Source organism: Trichosurus vulpecula, chromosome 3 (assembly GCF_011100635.1).
Source record: "Trichosurus vulpecula isolate mTriVul1 chromosome 3, mTriVul1.pri, whole genome shotgun sequence".
In the NCBI taxonomy this organism is placed as follows: Eukaryota; Metazoa; Chordata; class Mammalia; order Diprotodontia; family Phalangeridae; genus Trichosurus; species Trichosurus vulpecula.
Genome location: NC_050575.1, coordinates 58567592 through 58583729, shown reverse-complemented (window position 1 = coordinate 58583729; position 16138 = coordinate 58567592). Strand labels below are relative to the sequence as shown.

Below are 16138 nucleotides of genomic sequence, written 5' to 3'. Positions count from 1 at the left end.
TACACACATCATCTTTCCGTGTAGGAATGTTAACAAAACAGTTCAACTTTATTAAGTCCCTTATGATTTCTCTTTCTTGTTTACCTTTTCATCCTTCTCTTGATTCTTGTGTTTGAAAGTCAAATTTTCTATTCAGCTCTGGCCTTTTCATTGAGAAAGCTTGAAAGTCCTCTATTTTATTGAAAATCCATATTTTGCCTTGGAGCATGATACTCAGTTTTGCTGGGTAGGTGATTCTAGGTTTTAATCCTAGCTCCATTGACCTCTGGAATATCATATTCCAAGTCCTTCCGTTGTTGAAGCTGCTAGATCTTGTGTTATCCTGATTGTGTTTCCATAATACTCAAATTGTTTCTTTCTGGCTGCTTGCAGTATTTTCTCCTTGATCTGGGAGCTCTGGAATTTGGCAACAATGTTCCTAGGAGATTTCTTTTTGGGATCTATTTGAGGAGGCGATCGATGGATTCTGTCAATTTCTATTTTGCCCTGTGGCTCTAGAATATCAGGGCAATTCGCCTTGATAATTTCATGAAAGATGGTATCTAGGCTCTTTTTTTGATCATGGCTTTCAGGTAGTCCAATAATTTTTAAATTATCTCTCCTGGATCTATTTTCCAGGTCAGTGGTTTCTCCAATGAGATATTTCACATTGTCTTCCATTTTTTCATTCCTTTGGTTCTGTTTTATAATATCTTGATTTCTCATAAAGTCACTAGCTTCTACTTGCTCCAATCTAATTTTTAAGGTAGTATTTTCTTCAGTGGTCTTTTGGACCTCCTTTTCCATTTGGCTGATTCTGCCTTTCAAGACATTCTTCTCCTCTTTGGCTTTTTGGAGCTCTTTTGCCATTTGAGTTAGTCTATTTTTAAGGTGTTATTTTCTTCAGTATTTTTTTGTGTCTCCTTTAGCAAGTCATTGACTTGTTTTTCATGGTTTTCCCACCACATGACTCATTTCTCTTCCCAATTTTTCCTCTACTTCTCTAACTTGCTTTTCCAAATCCTTTTTGAGCTCTTCCATGGCCTGGGACCAGTTCATGTTTTTCTTGGAGGCTTTTGATGTAGACTCTTTGACTTTATTGACTTCTTCTGCCTGTATGTTTTGGTCTTCTTTGTCACCAGAGAAAGATTCTAAAGTCTGGATCTGAATCTGAGACTGTTTTCGCTGCCTGGCCATGTTCCTAGACAACTACTTGACCCTTGAGTTTTTCACTGGGGTATGACTGCTTGTAGAGTATAGAGTACTTTGTCTCAAGCTTGAGGGGCTGTGATATTGTTTTCAGAGCTTTTTCAAAACAGCAAGCTCTGCCACACCAGTGCTCCTCCTCCCCCAGGAACTGCCAACCCAGACTGCAACTCAGATCGGAGCAGGCTCTGCAGTCCCACTGGGATCTACCACTTAATTTCTCCCTCCTCCCACCAGGTGGGCCTGGGGCTGGAAGCAACTGCAGCTGTAGTTCTATAGCTGCACCACCTCTGCTGCCCCCAGGGCGAACACCTTTTACTCTGTCCCAGCAGTTTTTCCCCACTAACCTTCTTTGTTGTCTTTGGTGTTTGTGGGTTGAGTAGTTTAGTAATTGCCGCAGCTCACTGATTCAGGGTGCTATGGCCTGTTCCGCTCAGCTCCCGGTCTGGTTGGTCTGGGCTCTGTGCCCCTCTGCTCCCAGCTCCTTGCGATAGACCTTACCCAGTGACCATCCAGGCTGTCCTGGGCTGGAGCTCTGCTTCTCTCTGCTATTTTGTGGGTTCTGCAGTTCTAGAATTTGTTCAGATCCATTTTTATAGGTATTTGGAGGGTCCTGGGGGAGAGCTTTAGGCACGTCCCTGCTTTCCAGCTGCCATCTTCTACTACGTACCTTTTACAGATGGGGAAACAGGTTCAGGAAAGTTGAGTAATTTGCCAAAGTTCTAAGGTCTCTCCCAACTTTAAATTCTACCATCTTGTTTTGTCCTATGTAAGTCTTCCCATATCTCCCTTGAACCCTCAGATCTTTCTGTCCCTATTTCTATTGGATTAGAAGCAGAACCTCCCAAGCCTCTTAGAGTTTAGCTTATGTTCTGAAAAGGAAGATGAATGTAGACCCAGTCATCACATGAGGAATGTACAGTGTTTCTATCATAAAGGGACACCAAAATGTTCCCAAGCTAGGTAGCATAAGGGGCGGTTTCTTATAGCCCATGTCAGTAGGACCCTAGGGCTGACAGGGTCATCCACCTCCTGCTTCTGTTATTCGGTATGGACAGAGGAAAGTTGAAGGCAAGATTGTCCTTTGCCATAGCAGCATACATGTTGCTGTTGGTGGTTTGTTGTTTTTGTATTGTTTTGTTTTGTTTACAATTCCTTAAGTTAAAAAAATAAATATTACTTATTTTTAAAAAATATATAGTCATTTCCATATATATTTATAATAGCCATCACCAATTGAACCTTCCCCACCTGACAATGTAGGCAACATTCCATACCATTTCCACCACCCCCCTCCCCCTGGTGAGTTTGTGGATACAAAGTCCCATGGGCTGCCAGCCTGCCTCAGACAGCACATGGGGAGAATGCTGCGGAGCCCTCTGTGGGCCTTGGAGGGAGCTGAGCAAGTGATGGTTCTGTTACAGAGAAGGAATAATGTGCTCTGGCCTTTTTTCTCCAACCTCTGCTGACAGCCCATGATGGACAGAAATAAAGCAGATGAGCTCCCCAAGCTGCAAGTTGGTTTCATCGACTTCGTCTGCACCTTTGTCTACAAGGTAAGCCTGACCTTCATCCAGCCCAGTAGCCTTTTTTTCTAGAAGCATGCACCTGGTTCCCCTCACTTCACCCTGTTCCCAAATACAGAAGAAAAAGGCTTTCTTCATAGCTTTCTGAATGCTTTCACACGTGTCCCACTGTGGTGAGGAAGGTATGGGGGCCCTACAGCCTCTAACATAGGCAAAGAAGCATACATCGAAGGGCTTGGAATATGTAATCAAGAACTCAACCATGCTGACTTTGCATTGTGGAAAGCTCATTGCCTAAGCCCTTTGGAGTAAGTCTGTGTCCTGCATAAAGTGGCTTGCAGTAAACTCCACTCAGTGATTCAGGCCAGAGACACGTACAGCATATGGTAACAGATATAGGTGTGGCGAAGGCTACCCAGGCAATCAGCATTTCCAGAACTCGGGGGCTCAGCCATGGAGAGGTCTAACTTGACTCTTTTTCCAAACAGCAGTCACAGCCTCTGTACAAGGACCAGTTGAGAAACATGGGAAGTCAGGCCTAGTTTTAGCCAACAGGGTGCCCTAAAGCAGGAGCTCTGAACTGGGGTCTGTGAATTTGTTTCTTCAGTATCTTGATAACTGTATTTCAGTATAATCAGTCTCCTTTGTAATCATATGTATATGTATGTGTGTGTGTGTGTGTATGCACACATATATATGCACACACAAATTTACATAGATATAGATATATGTATGTATGTATATATACACACACAAACATACATAAATATAGATAGATGTATGTATGTATATTTTTTTCTTTTATGCATTTAAGAAAAACAGTATTCTTGGAAAAGGTCGATTGACTTTGCCAGATTGCTAAAGGGAGGGGTCTGTGATACAAAAAAAAGGTTAAGGATCCCTGACCTAGAGAAAAAGAAGCTGGTGTCCTTACTGAGGCTATTAGTAACAGCTGCTGCCTTCCTGCCCAGTGGATCAATTGCCCTGACTTCCAGATTGTGGTTAACAAGGGAAAGAACACTTGATTTGGGAGCAGGCTCTGGGACTACAAACAAATCATTACCATGCTTTGCTACTTGGGTTTCCCTTCTTTAAAACAGGAATAAGAAGCAGCACGGCTTAGGAGTCAGGAAGACCCGCATTCCAGTTTTTCCTTAGACACATACTAGCTGGGTGACCCTAGGCAGGTCCCTTAATATTCTTCAGCCTCCGTTTTCTCATCTATAAGAGAGGTCTAATAATAGCACCTACCTCACAGGATTGTCGTGGGGAGCAAATAAAACAGTAGACATCAAACCTTAAAGTGGTATTATTCATTATTAAAATCTTATTATGTTTGTTATTATCAGCTGCTATTATTATACTCATACCACTATTTTCTTTTCCATGGCAGGTGTGAGAAAAGTGCCTTCTAAACTGTGAAACACTTTATAAGTGGGAGTTCTGAGTTTTGTAATTAAGGTTATTTTGATTCCATTTGCTCTTCACAACAGCTCCAGGATATACAAAGGCCAGGGGAGTGGAGAGCACACTGAACTGTCACAGGACCTGTATGCGAATCTTCTCGACCCTGCTCTGTAGTAGTTCTGTGACCTTGGGCCAAGTCGATTCCCTTTTCTGGGCCTCATTTCACCAAATTATAAGATGAGGGGTATGACTATCTGATCTCCAGGCCCTCTGTAACTCTAAAAATAGGATTATCTTCACTTTACAGACAAGGGAATTGAAGCTCAGAGTGTGTGAGTATTATTAAGGCCATGGAAGCAGTCAGCAGCAGAGCTGAGACTTGAAGTCAGGCCTTTTGCTCTTTCCACAAGCAATTCTGCATGGCCATACTTAGGGGTTACTTAGTTACATGGGAAGTCCAAAGCATCCTATAGGCAGATAAATGATTTATTAAGATAACTCACAAATTTACAGTCCTCAGCTTAATTTTATTGAAAAAGATAGACTGTCCTTGGTCATCTGTAGAGGTATTTGCTTAACAAAGGTTTATTAGGTGCCTTTATGCAAGTCTCTGGGCACTGGGGATACAAAGGTTAAAAATGACAGTCACTTCCCTTAGAAAGCTTATATTTTACTAGGAAGGATATAGCATATATACACAAATATGTATAATATAAGGGAGACTGTAGGAAAATTGGAGGATGACCTGATTTTCTGAAAGTAGAAGACAGCAGGGGTATAAGACAGCAAGACATCAAGAGTCGGGAACCTTGGATTTCAATCCTCGTTCCATCTTTAAATTGCTGTGTGATATGAGGCAAGTTACTCTACCTTTCTGGGCCCATTTCCTTGGCTGAACAATGAAGTGGGTTCTAGGTACTACATTTTAAGAGAAACCATGACAAATTAGAGGGTATCCAGGAAGGGATGATAGAACGTTTAGGGAACTTAAAACCATACCACTGGACTAAAAGGCTTATGATCACTACAAATATTTGAAAAACTATTTTGGGGAAGAGGGATTAGATTCATTCTGCCCGGCCCCAGAGGATAGAGCTGGGAGCAGTGGAAGGAAGTTGCAGGGAGGTCGTGACATAAGGGAGAACTTTCCAACAAGAGAGTTGTCTATCCCTCCCTCTGCTGGAATAATGGAGAGTGTGTTACCTGCCTGCCAGCTGCTCCTTTGTCCTAGGTGACTGAGACCTCATCTTCTCTCCTAGGAGTTTTCCCGGTTTCATGAGCAGATCACCCCCATGCTGGATGGCATCACCAATAACCGGAAGGAGTGGAAGGCGTTGGCTGATGAATACGATGCCAAGATGAAAGCCCTGGAAGAGGAGAAGCAGAAAAAAGCACAGGCCAAGCAAGGTCTGTAGGGGAACGTGGGCTCTAAGGGAGGTGGCCAGGGCTGCCCATAGGCTGCTCAGCAGCACCAGGTCTGCTGGGAAGCAGAACACCTGAGGCAGGAGACCTGGGTTCAGTTTCTGAGTTTGCTACTTTAATCTCCATGTGGTCTGGGGACAAACCAATTTTTCTCTCTGGTCCATGGTTTCCCAATCTGTAAAATGGGGGGGGGGGAGGGCAGGCAGGGCAGAGTAGTACTAAATCTAAGTTCCCTTCTGGCTCTAATCCCATGATCTCCATTTTTTTTTTGGAGGGAGGAAGGCAGGGGAATTGGGGTTAAGTGACTTGCCCAAGGTCACACGGCTAGTAAGTGTGTGAAGTACTTGAGGCCTGATTCGAGCTCAGGTCCTCCTGACTCGAGCCTGTGCTCTGCTCACTACACCATCTAGTTGCCCCATCCATTTTTTTTTTAAAAGTGAGGAAACTACTGCTTACTGTCTTTACCTCCCCAGATCTAGGGAGTTCATGGCTCTCTGAGAGGTGTAGATGGTGATCTATGGATAGTATGGAGCCTACTAGGTGCTAGGTGCAGGCACAGTGCATGATAGTGGGAGGGGGGGCCCTGCTAGTCACTACAACTGTCCACTAACAATTTCTAAAGCATGATTTCTACGCATGCAAAGCCCTCTTTTAGAGGGGAGGGTGTGCCACCCCCCCAAAAAAATAGAGTCACAGTGGCCTGCTCTCAAGGGGAAATATTATTGGGAGGTATAAGAAAACTCATGGAAAGAGCATGGAGCCTCGGTTTTCTCCGCTATACAATGGAACTTGTGTTACATCAGAGAGGGCTGTTTAATCAAAGGGATGTGTAAATCTGAACACCGGCATAAATATGGGCTATCGTTGTTTGAGGCCCTAAATGTGCCAGACATTCCCCAAGGTCCCTTTGTTCTTGCTCTCAACTGGCTATCAGCCATGTTCCTCTGTATTTGCATTTTAAATTATTGTTGTTCAGTCATTTCAGTCTTGTCCAATGCATCCTGACTCTAGGGTTTTCTTGGCAGAGATACTGCAGTGGTTTACCATTTCCTTCCCTAGCTCATTTTACGGATGAGGAAACTGAGGCAAACAGGGTTAAATGACTTGCCCAGGGTCACACTACTAGTAAGTGAGTGAGGCTAGATTTGAACTCAGGTCTTCCTGACTCCAGGCCAAGCACTCTATCTACTGTACCATCTAGTTACATTTTAAAATGGTGTCCTTTGAGATATAAAGCCCCATTCCTAGTTGCTTAGTGGGGGTGGGGGGCAGAGAAGGGAGATAGAGTAAAGAGCTGGGTCAATAAGAAGTAGAGGGTAGTACAGTAGAAAGAATATTGCGATTTGGAATCAAAGGCCCTGCATTCTAATCCTCATTTTGCAACTACCTGGGCAAGTCACTCAACCTCTTGGGTATCAGTTTGCTCTGTAAGATGAGGGAGTTGGACGAAAAGAGCCTTAAGGTCCCATTATGAATGAATGAAAGCTACAGAACTTTATTAGGAGAAATAAGATCAAAATTTGAGGGTTATTTCCTGTTCCCTGGTTAGGAAGATTTAATATAATAACCAAAGGTAGCAGAGAGCATAGGTTCATGGGAATACTCCCCCAGGGTGTGCCAGAACCCTGGGCTTATAGTCTGGCCCCAGCGATAACAATTATAAGAATATCAAAGATAATTTATAGACTGAATTTAAATGAGAAAAGATCTGTAAAATGCTTCATAAAGCTTAAGGTCCTATATAAATGTTAGCTATTTTTATTTTTGCCAGTTAAAATACCAGCAGGATTTTTTCCTAGAAATAGACAAAATGATAAAGAAACCTCTTGGGAAAACACACTACCAAGACCAAAGATGGTCAATAGAGGAGGACTTGAACTTCTGACTATATCACCCAGCCTCATGTAACACCCTCCCCACCTCACTTGCTTTTCTCCATCCTTGTCTGGACTCACAAACCGTAGGATGAATGGTCTTCTCCACTCATTCTATTCCCCAATCAGATTTTATGAGATTTTAGGGGCAGAGAAGGACTTAGGCTGTTGCAGTGGGAGGGGTTGGGCAAAGTCCTTTTCTCCTCAGAACCAAGAGACCTGGTTTACTGAAAGCAGCAACTAGAAGCCCTGTTGGGTGAAGCGGGTATGGAAAATATGTCTGATCTAGATTGCAGCTTCCTGTTCCTCCCTTCCCCCCTCAACCTTCCCAGCACAGGACAGGGAAAAAGGGACTGGATCTGGCATCGGAGCCTTTGATGCTTATTACCCGTAGGCAAAACCTTTGTAGGCCTTAGTGTTTTTTCACCTGTAAAATGAGAGGGATGAACTGATTGGCCTCTGAGCATCCCTCCCAGCTCTCCATCAATGATCCAAAGCTGTGGGTTTCCCCAGGCCCAGAGTTGAGTTGCTTTGGGGATCTAAAAGGCTTTTAGGGAGGCTTTTTGTGTGGCATTGCCATGTGATTCATCTGGCACACCAGAGGCACTGGATACCTCACTGGGAAAAAGGCAGGAAGCAGTTTAGCCCTTGGTTAACTTCTCTTCATGAGTTCAAATCCAGCCTCAGTCACTTACTAGCTGTGTGACCCCTGGCATGGTATTTAACCTCTGTTTGCCTCAGTTTCTTCAACTGTAAAAATGGGGATAATTGTCTCTACTTTCCAAGCTGCTGTGAGGATCAAATGAGATATTTATAAAAGTGCTTAGCACAGTGCCTGGCACATAGTAAGCACTATATAAATGTTAACTATCATTATTATTATCCTAGATTCCACACTTGCACAATCCCCACCCTCTCATCCATCTGTTGGCAAGTTCTGTCAATTCTATCTTGACAATATCTTTTGTATACTCTTCTTTTTCTCCTAATGCTGCTGCTTTTGTGCATGCCTTCAAATCAAGGCTCTTCCCACTCTGTCCCTCCTCTACTCAGCTGCCAAAGTGACCTTCCTAAATAGCAGGTCTGATCTTGTCACTTGTCATGTTCGACTCTTTGTGACCCCCTTTGAGGTTTTTGTTTTTGGCAAAGATACTGGAGTAGTTTGCCATTTCCTTCTCCAGCTCATTTTCCAGATGAGGAAACTGAGGCAAACAGGGTTAAATGACTTGCCCAGGGTCACACAGCTAGTAAATGCCTGAGGCCAGATCTGAACTCAGATTTTCCTGATTCCAGGCCCAGCTCCCTATCCACTGAGCCACCTAGCTGCCCCTTAGTAAACTCTAGTAGCTCCCTATTACCTCCAGGATCAAATATAAAATTCTGTTTGGCTTTCAAAACATTTCACAACATGCCCCCTGGCAACTGCTCCAGTCTTTTTATACTTGAATCCCCTCCATGTTCCAGGGACATTAGCCTCCTTGCTATCCCTTGCACACCACACTCCGCCACCCAACTCTGCCTTTTCACTGGTTCTCTCTCATACCTGGAGTGTTATCCTTCCTGATCTCCCCTCAAGGCTCCTTCACATCTCAGCTAAAATCTTACTTAATGCAAGAAGCCTCTCCCAATGCCACTGGGTGTTAAAGCCTTCCCTGAGATTACCTCTTATTTACTCTGGTATATTATAGTAAATAGCAGTTTGCTTGTTGCCTTCCCCATTAGAATGTGAGAGCAGGGACCGTATTTTTGCTTTTCTTTGCATCTCTAGAACTTAGCACAGTGCCTGGCACACAATAGGTATTCAGTAACAGTTTGCTGCTTTGTTGTTATTACTCCTAGTTCTGCTCTCTGGAGCTGAGGAGAATAGGACTACTCCCTCTTCCTGGCAGCTTTTTAGATATTGGAAGACTGGATGACTATGATCTCCTCTTCTTTCTGCCCTGCCCCAGAGAATGGCCAAGTCTTTGTCTTTCCCCCTGGAGCCTTTTCACACTGTCTTTTTATTCCTTATTCAGTTGGTTGACTTGGAGAGTCCATGGGCATTGGCTCATAGATTTGGAACTGGTAAGGACCTTAGAGGTCACCCAGTCCAATTTCCTCATTTAGCAGATGAGGAAAGTTAAGGGTCAGGGTGGGCAAATGACTTGCCCAAGGGCTTATACTCACTTAGCCATGCAGAGCAAAACCAAGACCTGTGGTTTCTTGTTCTTTGTTAGAAATTATCTTCACCGAAGCCCTATTAGGCTAGATTCAGGATGCTTATTCTGTTTTGGTCTTTGGTTGTGAGTGAAGTAAGGCTCATGCTGGTGACACTTTGTTTGTTTTTTGGAAGGGGGAAGGCAGGGCAATTGGGGTTAAGTGACTTGCCCAAGGTCACACAGCTGCGTGTCAAGTGTTTGAGGCCAAATTTGAACTCAGGTCCTCCTGACTCCAGGGCTGGTGCTCTACTCACTGTGCCACTTAGCTGCCCCATATTGGTAACATTTTCATTGGTCCTTCTGGTATAATAACCTTGGCAAAGAGACTGAGAGTAACACAGAGAGTAACAGCAGCCAAGCTCTGCCATTTCAGGAACCTTGGTTCCAGCAGAAGGTCCCAGGTTTCAAAGACTTCTTTTAATTCAAATAATGGTTAGGATCTCTTTGAGGCCCCAGCTCAGCTCCCAGATAAAGTCTCAGACACTCTGAATACCTTTTCACACCCATCAGAAAGATGGAAATTGTATTACCTCTTGTAGAATTTTAAAATGAAAGGAAGAGTTAATTTAGGATTAGAGAAGAGCTGACACAGGTAGAAATGGAGCTAATTTCCAAGGAAAGCAGTCTAAGCTAAAATACAAGATAAAATATACCAGGGGTGTCTCATAATATTGCTTTTCCGCTTACCTTAACATTTCATTATTGCTATTACCGCGCCAGTTCAGGAACCGAAAACCAGACTCTGGTTAAGGAGATGAAATTCATTCATTTACATAAGAGGTAATCTGACATGATTAAAAGAACTTGGGACTGAAAGTCAAGGAGACTTGGGTTTGAACTATGGCTCCGACACTAACATGCTCCAAATTTCAAATTTGGGATTTCATGAAATTTCATTGTTGTTTAGTCATTTTGCAGTCATGTCCAACTCTTTGTGACCATGTTTGGAGTTTTCTTGGCAAAGAGACTGCTGTAGTTTACCATTTCCTTTTCCAGCTCATTTTACAAATGAAGAAACTAAGGCAAACAGGATTAAATTACTTATCTAAGGTCACGTAGCTATTCTGAGGCCAGATTTGAATTGAGGAAGATGAGTTTTCCTGACTCTAGGCCTGGCACTCTATTCATTGTGCTACCTAGCTGCCCCTTTGATCCAGAATTAGCACTACTAATCTGGTCTGTACCCCAACATTAGTTAAATGTAAAAGGAGCTCTTTTCCTAAGCAGCTTCCTCACCTGGAGTTGGTCTTTATTGGACCACTTTAGAGCTGGAGGCCACTTTGGAGGTCATCTAGCTCAAACCCCTCGTTTTGCAGGTGAGGAAGCTGAGCTCCAGAAAGATTTAGAGACTTGCTGGAGGTCATCAAGGTATGACTGAACTGGGATTTAAACCAGGGTCCTCTGACTTCAAATGCAGCAGTCTTTCAATTGTATCAGCATATCCTTTACCAGGGTCAAGTTAGAAAGGAAGTTAGTTGATGGTAGTTTTGGGTTTTTTTTTTGTTTTGTTTTGTTTTTGCAGTTATCTTCAAAGGGCCTGGTGGATGGAGAGTTGCCTTCAGGGTCTGGAAGACCTGGGTTCAAAGCAGTCTCTGAAACATGCTGCCTCTGCATGTGTGCGTGCGTGCGTGAGTGCGTGTGTGTGTGTGTGTATGTGTGTGTGTGTGTGTGTGTGAGAGAGAGACAGAGACAGAGAGGCAGAGACAGACAGACAAAGAGACAGAGACAGACAGACACGCACAGGGATGGAGAGAGAGAGAGACAGAGAAAGACACAGAGAGAGCCTGGACAAGTTACTTAAGCTCTCCATGGCCCCAGGCAATTAATGTTCCAAATTTTGGAGTAGTTCTAGCTCAGCAGAAAGAATTTCTTCTGTGGGAGTTCCTTATACAGTATCAAGGAAATCACAGGCTTGAACCATGAAAATCCTCAGAAGAGAAGCAAGAACATTGTAGCACTTTCTTATAACAATTGAAGTATCTACAATTCACAGGTTGCTATGTACAAGCTGAGTAAACCTCCAGTTTCCAGATCTAAAGCTCTTCCCTTTTTTTGAAAACTAGCATAACTTCCCATTTCTAATCATATAACAGTTCTCCCATTCTCTAGGATCTTTTCAAGATCACTGACAAGGCCTCAAGCAATGACATCCACCAGCTTTCAGCATACTGGGATGTTGTTTATCTGGGTCTGGTAACTTGAACCTACTGGGGCAGCTATAATAGGTGCTTTCTGTTTATCTCCTAACTTGGATATCCATTCCCTGTAACCACTTGAATCCTCTTTCCTGGGCATTAGCTCAAGCATTTCCTTAGTAGAGAAATAAAACATGAGCGAGCAGTGCTGCCTTTTCTCCATTGTTGGTCAGCATTGTCACAGTCACCTACAGCAGTGTCTTATCCCCACTTTGATAATTCTCTCTTATACTTGTTTGAACCAAATTAAAAATCTCTTTGGCCTAAATTTTCGTCACCTGCTCCAGCTCCTGCTAAGCTCTGGCTCTCCCAACATCCTTCTTAAAGGACCGTACCCCTTTTTGGAATTTGTTCTCAGTTACCTACCTTTGGTCAGTGACATTCCTGGGGTATCCACAACTTCAAACAATGCCTGCTTTTCTTTCTCATCAAAATCACCAGTGTTTGTATTTTGAGAATTCCTTGTTGGGAGCTTCTCATTGCCCTTGCCCAGGCTTCTCCTCTAGAATCTTAGGCCATGGAATCCTGTCTATCCTACCTCTAAATCCATAGGATCTTAGAGGTCATTTAGCCCAAGTGGAGCAGCAAATGTATCCTGCTCCATAGTAGCAAGTGTCCTAATAGGAACCTTGCTTCAGTCCTAGATCTGTTCCCAACAAGCTTAGGGAACTTGGGCTCAGGCACAAATGATACTCTACTGGGGGTGTGGTTAGGAAGCTGTGACTTCACCACCAGGATCCTAACCTACCACACCCACCTTGGGAGTCAAATGAATGAACTGGGGGTGTTGATTTGGCCAGGAAAAGAGGAACTTGGTAGCTCTCCTCAAATATCTGAAGGGCTGTCTTGTAGAACAGGTAACTGGTTTGTTTTGTTTGTCTTCAAAAGGGGGAATTGAGGAACATTGGGAGGAAGTTATAAGATAGATGGATTTAGGCTCAATGAAAGAAAGAATTTCCTAACAGTGAGAGCTAAGCCAAAATGGAATGAGCTCTTTCTTCCAAAGGATCTGGTTCCCCTTTTCTGGAAATCTTCTAGGGGAGACTGGATCACGCTTTGTTAAGTACAATTCTGGTTCAGATGTGGGTTGGACCAGATGGCCCCTGAGGTCATTTCCTAATCTTGCAATTCTTTAAATCACCTGATTTTACTAGGAAACTGAGGTTCTGAGAAGGAAAATGACCTGCCTATGGTCATGCAGGTAACACACACACACACACACACACACACACACACACACACAAGTATACATAGCAAAGTTGGGATTCAAATACAGGTCCTTTGATTCTGAATCTAGGCCTCTTTGCAGGATACCATGCTGCATCTTTGAAATCTGTTCTCTTTAAATCGATTTCCTCTTGAGGCAGCTAGGTGGCTCAGTGGATAGAGTGCTGGGCATGGAGTCAGGAAGACATATCTTCCTTAGTTGAAACCTGGCCTCAGACAAGTCACTTAACACTGCTTTCCTTAGCTTCCTCATCTGTCAAATGAGCTGGAGGAGGAAATGGCAAACTACTCCAGTGTCTTTGCCAAGAAAACCCCAAATGGGGCCACAAAGCATTGGAAACCATGGAAACAGCTGAACAGCAATAGTTTCCTCTCCTCTGTCATTGGATCTAAGATCAGTCATTTCTTCTCAAGGTTCCATTTCTATTTCAGCAGGTATGTCCTTCCAATTATTCATTGTCTCTAAGGACGTCCCTTCCAGCTCAACATTGTATGGTTCTAGGTAGTCAGAGAACTGAGAGTGGAGTGGATGGCAGGAGAGAAGAGAAGGGGATTTGCTGCTGGCCAACAGGATTACCGGAGAAGAGCAGTTTATCTATGGGGATTTCGCTACCCTCTCCTCCAAACAGATTCCTAAGAGCCTAATGCAGTGTTGCCCAAACTGATATGGCCACAGGATACCTTGGGGCTTGAAATACATCGATGAAACATAAACATTGGTTAAGGTTGTAGGATATGGAAAACTCTAGGACAAAGAGAGGTTTGGTTAAAATTTGAGAATGAAATGGAGGAAATGGAGCCTATCACCTAATACTCATCAAACCCAAATATTTTGGACACACAGAAAAATTCAATGTTTCATATTTTAGAGGAGAAAATATGGCTAGTGTTTAAATTTCCTCCTAGAATCCTTTTTGTATTATGTGGAATGTCAGGGTCCCTTAGGACACATTTTGGAAAACATTGGCCTAAAGATAGAGCTGCACAACTTGGCAGTAGGTAGGGGTCAAAATTAAAACAGGCTAAACATATTCAGGCCACAGGTAGGTTTTTAGCAGTAAGGGTATAATTAATGATTAAACTATTTTGCAAGTAAACTGTATTTTTTAAAAAGGGAAATTTCAATTAATATCAATTAATTACACTTACTACTTAAGATTTTTATTTATCATGAAATCACTCCTCCCAGACTAGAGACAGACTGACAATGATTGGTCATTGAGGGTCACGTGACAAAAAGGAGAAAGTGTACAGTGGCAACACACCTGCCAAGTTACATGATGGGCACAACAGTGACTAGTAGAAGGTGGATTAAATAGGACATGGACAAAGCACTCATTCCATCTTTACTTTCTTTTACATCCTCCACATTTTTCGTGGGCTGACCAAAACCTTTAGTGGGCTACAAATGGCCTGCAGGCTGTATGTTGTACAGGCCTGGCCTAAGAGCTAGTGAGAACTCCAGCACTGGTACTGACTCACCCTACCCAGAATTCAGCCCAGTCTTTCAGGCCTCTTGTATGCTACATCCCCTGATACCCTCCCCCCACCAAGTGATGCAGGTGATGGAAGCCATCAGCTGTCTTTGGTGACTTGGTGTTTTGTTTTGTTTTTTCCTCCTTGCAGCAGCTGCTGGACACCAGGGAACGCCTGCGGCTGGAGAAGGAGGTGCACAGTCCAAGTCCTGTTCTATTCAGTAGTGCAAACCTTTGCATTACTGCCGTTCAAACCCTCCAGGTGGATGGTTCTAGAAGAAGGAGCCAAACGCTGAAGAGGAAAAATGTCAAGTCAGCAGGAAGAAGTACAACTTTTTGAGAAAAAAATAAATTCTAGAATTATAGAATGTCAGTGCTACAAGGAACCTCAAACAGACTCAGTCTATTTCATAGATAGGGAAACTGAGGGTTAGAGATGGGAAGCGACTTGCCCAAGGTCACACAAGTAGTTATGGCAGGATCCTCTGATTGAGTGCTCTATGTAGAGAACACAAGATAGATAGGTAGATAGATAGATAGATGGACGGTGGCTACATAGATGGATAGATATAATAGATGGATGGATAAATAGCTGGATAGCTGGATAGATGGATATGTAGATGGATGGATAGGAGACAGATGGATATATAAAGATGGGTAAACAGATAGATGAATAGATAGATTGGTTTATAGATGGGACATTCATTAAGTACTTAATATGCGATACAAGCAATTAGAACAGTTTTTCTACCCACAATGACCATCACCATGCAAAGGCTTTGCTTTTACACAACTGCTGGTTCCCTTGCCCATTTTGTGTCCTGTTCTCTAGCCCTGGTTGTTTGCATTACTTGCTTGGACATACGGCCTTGGGAGAACTTGGTTAGTAGCTACATATGTATTCTGAACGGAAAGATAAGAAAACAACAACTCTGTATTCAGGACAGCAGTTATTCAGTCTTCAGGCATATTAAACATGCTCTTTGTTGTGAGGTCTGGGGCAGTGTGGGGGTGTGGGGGTGGTGATCCACCACCACCCCTACTGATTTTCTCCAGACTCTCTTAGGTATGAGGCCAAGGATTTAGAGTGTGATGGAAGAACTTGAGATTCAGAGTCAGAAGATCAAGTTTCATATCCAGAATCTGCTATTTACCAGCTGTGTGACCCTGAGCAAGTCACACATATTTTCTCAACAATAAAATGAAAGGGTTGTATTAGTTATCTCTAAGGCCCCTCCCAACTCTAAAGCCTATGATCTAATGAACCCAGGGGATATGCATTTGCAATAAAGAAAGGAGGGTTTAATGTGATGTAATTATTGGCAAGATACTTTATATAGCATCCCTCATATCAGTGTGGTAACAGCCCAGTACAGGAAAGCTAGGCTGCAGTGCAAGCTGGATGCACCCCGTGGCCCCTGTAGTTCACCCTTATCTTGAAAAGTCCTGATTGAATGGAGGGAAAAATGCTGAGTTGGCTGTCATACTTTGTCGTACATGTAAACAGTATTATTGTTAACAGTGGGGGGAAAAATGTGTGTGTGTAAAAACCCATGCTGTGTTGCAAGTTCTCAGACACAAGGGGGAGCCCAAGGCAAAGAATCTGGTGCCCACGTAATGATAATGTCT

General features: G+C 43.2%; 1 protein-coding gene across 1 annotated transcript in view; it reads left to right on the top strand.

Annotated features, from left to right (window-relative positions):
* The window catches only part of PDE6A (phosphodiesterase 6A), a 110514-nt gene extending 95624 nt beyond the window's left edge, over positions 1-14890 (top strand). Inside the window, exons 20-22 of the mRNA XM_036751076.1 lie at positions 2658-2741; positions 5378-5525; positions 14661-14890. Coding sequence (XP_036606971.1) covers positions 2658-2741; positions 5378-5525; positions 14661-14734 — 306 coding nt within the window. The 3' untranslated portion in view covers positions 14735-14890. The remainder of the gene's footprint in view (positions 1-2657; positions 2742-5377; positions 5526-14660) is intronic.
* Positions 14891-16138: the final 1248 nt, after the last annotated feature.